This window comes from Gavialis gangeticus, unplaced genomic scaffold (genome assembly GCF_001723915.1).
Source record: "Gavialis gangeticus isolate Ggan-Ray unplaced genomic scaffold, GavGan_comp1, whole genome shotgun sequence".
In the NCBI taxonomy this organism is placed as follows: domain Eukaryota; kingdom Metazoa; phylum Chordata; order Crocodylia; family Gavialidae; genus Gavialis; species Gavialis gangeticus.
In genome coordinates this window covers 25,780,336-25,783,676 of record NW_017728994.1, presented here as the reverse complement: position 1 = coordinate 25,783,676, position 3,341 = coordinate 25,780,336, and the positions used below count along the sequence as shown (strand labels likewise).

Genomic DNA, 3,341 nt, shown 5'->3' with positions numbered 1-3,341 from the left:
CCACGTGCTTGGCAGTGAACCCAGAAGTGGACCAGAAGTACCAGTTTACTACACTGGGGGGCCCCCTTGCATCCCCCTGGTTCAGCAATCAGTTGTGAAGGGACCTCAGGTGTCACTCTAGACCCAAGAGGCACCAGTCGCCGAGCTGGGGGGCCCCCAGCGTGCTCCCTGGCGGACCCAGAAGTGCTTCTGGTCCACTTCTCCGTCTGCTGCTGAGCAGGCTGGGGATCCCCCTGCGCTCCTGTGGGATGCTCCATCTGTCCCAGTATCACAGAATTCACAAGCCACCAGGTACCTTCAGGTATGTAGAAAAAACATTTGAAGTTGCATCTATGTCTGAATCTTTCCGAATTGATTCAGAGGGTTCTGAAATCGAGTTGGAGAGATTAAAGGGTCTCCTGATTCGATTTGGAGATTTGGACACCGAACTGGGCTGAATCTCCACTGAATCGAATGAGGGACTGAAGCTTCACACAACCCTACTGATTCATTTAGTCTTCACAGGCTAATCTAAGCTCCGTAGATTGAGCTGATAAATAAGTAAAGACATGTTCAACTTTTGATTCTGGAAATGCAGCCACATGCCTGCAGTGGCTTAGACCAAAAGCCCACAGGTGCAAGAACACACCTTCCTACTCACTTGAAGCAGACAGCTTGTGCCCAGGCTAGCCTGTCCATCCTGGGAGGGGGGCTTTGCACGGGAGGTGCAAAGCATTCTGAGATGCTGGATGACTATGAATTAACTTGAATCTGGAGGGGATCTGGGACAGAAATTCAAACTGATTCAAACTAGATCAGTTAAGTCTGATACTACATCCATCCAGGTTTATCTTAAGCTGGTTGCAGCCATTTGGAAAGTGGTTTATGTGCACTGAACTTCTGTTATGTTACAAATTTGAACCAGTTTCCAATCACTTATACTGGTTTGTGTGTAATTTCTGTCCCTAGCCAAGATGCCAACTTTTTCTTTTTCTTTTTTTTTTTTTTTTAACTAGTTTCCTGGAAGAAATAATAGGAAAATGTCTAGGATAATGGCAGGTCAGCTTGATTCTTCCCACAGTCCAGTGCACACAGAGTAATAAATAAATAAATAAATAAATAGTTAAATAAAAAACCAATAGAAAGATGGAAGGGTGGGCAGTATTGGGAAGGTTCAGTAATACTCCTCTTACCAAACCAGGCCTGCTGTTCTCCCTGCACTTCTATAGCCAGTCCGAAGTCAGCCAATTTGACAGCAGCACCCTTACATTTACTTGCCAGTAACAAGTTCTCAGGCTGGGGAGAGGAAAAGAAAGAGCAGGGATGGGGGAAGAGAGAAATCCATATTAAAAACTCCTTCCCTTAACATTTTGGGCTATTAAATTTACTCTCCAGATCCAGTATGAAAACATGCCTAATGTACAGCAGCAGAGCGGTCAGTGGAAAATACAGTCTTAAATCATAGCTCTTAATATCCCCAAAAATGGCTTTATTACCAGTAAAAAGAAAAAAAAAGAAGAGTCTCCAAACCTGACACTGTCTCACCTTCCTCTGTCCATACTTACACTCTCTGTACTGTTCTCAGCCCACCCCCTATATACCTTGTCCCGACACCAGATGGTGCTGGTAACACAATCTCAGCAGCAAAGCATCCACTCCTGTCATCTCCATGCAGAGTGGAAAAAAAAAATTGATGCAGCAGATACAATCTGCAGTGATGTGGTTCCCAAAGAACATCACATGGTGCCCAAAGCCCTGGACAAATAAATACAGTGCTAATAAGGATTGCCAAACAGAAATCCAGCATGAGAAAGCACTGTCTAGAAAGGCAGGAGCTTTCATCCCTTGCAGGGAAAACCTTGTATTGCTCACTGCAGTGCTGCTTGTGCCACTATCAAAGACTCCATCTATTTGTGCTGCAAAAATCTCTCTTTACAGTGATTAAGTTCTTCTATGTTACTATTACCCACCCATATCAGTGCAGGCCCCATGTCACCTCTCTCATGTGCTGGGCTGGGATACCACTCCTCATTCTTCCATCACTGAGGCAAAACTGTGCATGCAACACAACCCAAAGGCAAAGCGATTGCAAAACATTCCCCCAGGCTGATGCACTGCCTCCTCAGAATCACCAGGGAGGATAGCAAGGAGGATCTTGTATGAAACCTGTAAGCCTTGGATACTGCAGTTGAGCAGGAAATGGAGCTCCTGCTGCAACATGAATGGCAGCAAGATACGTAAGTCAGAGAAGAAAGGTAAGAGAATAGACGGGAGCCCAAACCCTTCTTCCACTGTTCAGTTACACATTGACTGGAGTTTCACTTGGCACCACCGCTCAAGGGGAAGCAGAGGGCTAGGAATTGTAGCACTCAACCAGGTTGGTTTTGTAATACACACAGGCCTTGCACTTCCTGCATTTTCAGGCACTTATAGGTATTATTTGCAACTCGTATAGCAATAGTATCCACTGCAGTCTTTAACTGCTGCCTTGTCTAAGGAGGGAAGAAGAGGGTCCACTGCTCATTCACCCAGGTGGAGGGAGGGGTTAGGAGAGTTAGGTGTGGGACTCAGCTCCAGTTCTCTATTCTGCTGGGTACTCATGCATGTGTAGTAAACTGGGCATGCATGAGCCCATTCCTGCTTGCACTCCTACAGGAAGTGGTTTCAGGCACATGCAGCTCCACTACTGCCTGTGCTTTGGGAGAGGGCAGGTGATCAGGAGTGGAGAGAGAAAGACGACCAGAATCTTTAGGAACACAAACCTGACGGCCCCATTGAGAGAGCACAATGTTTCTCAACCTTTTGATAGGCGGGACACAGCTTTTTCTGAATTAAAGTGGGTGGCACACTTCACTCACTGGACCATGGGTCTGACCCCTCCACACAGGGCAAGCAGCACCAGGAGCCTATCCAGACCATTTTCACAGCAGAGCCCATGGGAATCATTGTGATATAGCACCTTCTTAAAGCTCTCCATTTCCCCTCTTGGCAATTCATTCTCGTCAAAGGAACCCTATATTCTACCAACTGACCCTCCCCACCCCCGCAACATATTGCACTTAAAGCATGATTAGACAGGGATCTAGGTTTTCCATTTCCCACAGAAAAATGGAATAGACCATGGATTTTACCTTTCACCAGAGGCAAATGCGGATTTCTCATTTTACTAGAGAAACCTGCAGATTAAAATTTTGCAATGAGCTCCTTACAAGCTGTCAGAGTTCCAACCTGCAGGGAGCTGGGAGGAGGGTGGCGAGACAGGGGGTGCCATGTGCATGTACATGCACATGGCCTCAGCATCCTGCAGAGCAGCTCCAGAAGTTAAGTGGGGGGGGGGGGGGGGGGGGGGGGGGGGGCCCTGG

The 3,341-nt window shown here is 47.0% G+C and overlaps 1 protein-coding gene across 20 annotated transcripts in view; it reads right to left on the bottom strand.

Moving 5' to 3' along the window:
• CAMK2G (calcium/calmodulin dependent protein kinase II gamma) overlaps nt 1-3,341 on the bottom strand; it is a 221,727-nt gene that overhangs the window by 84,891 nt on the left and 133,495 nt on the right. For all 20 annotated transcript variants that reach the window (XM_019502389.1, XM_019502390.1, XM_019502397.1 and 17 more), the window contains exon 7: nt 1,173-1,275. In XM_019502389.1, coding sequence (XP_019357934.1) covers nt 1,173-1,275 — 103 coding nt within the window. The remainder of the gene's footprint in view (nt 1-1,172; nt 1,276-3,341) is intronic.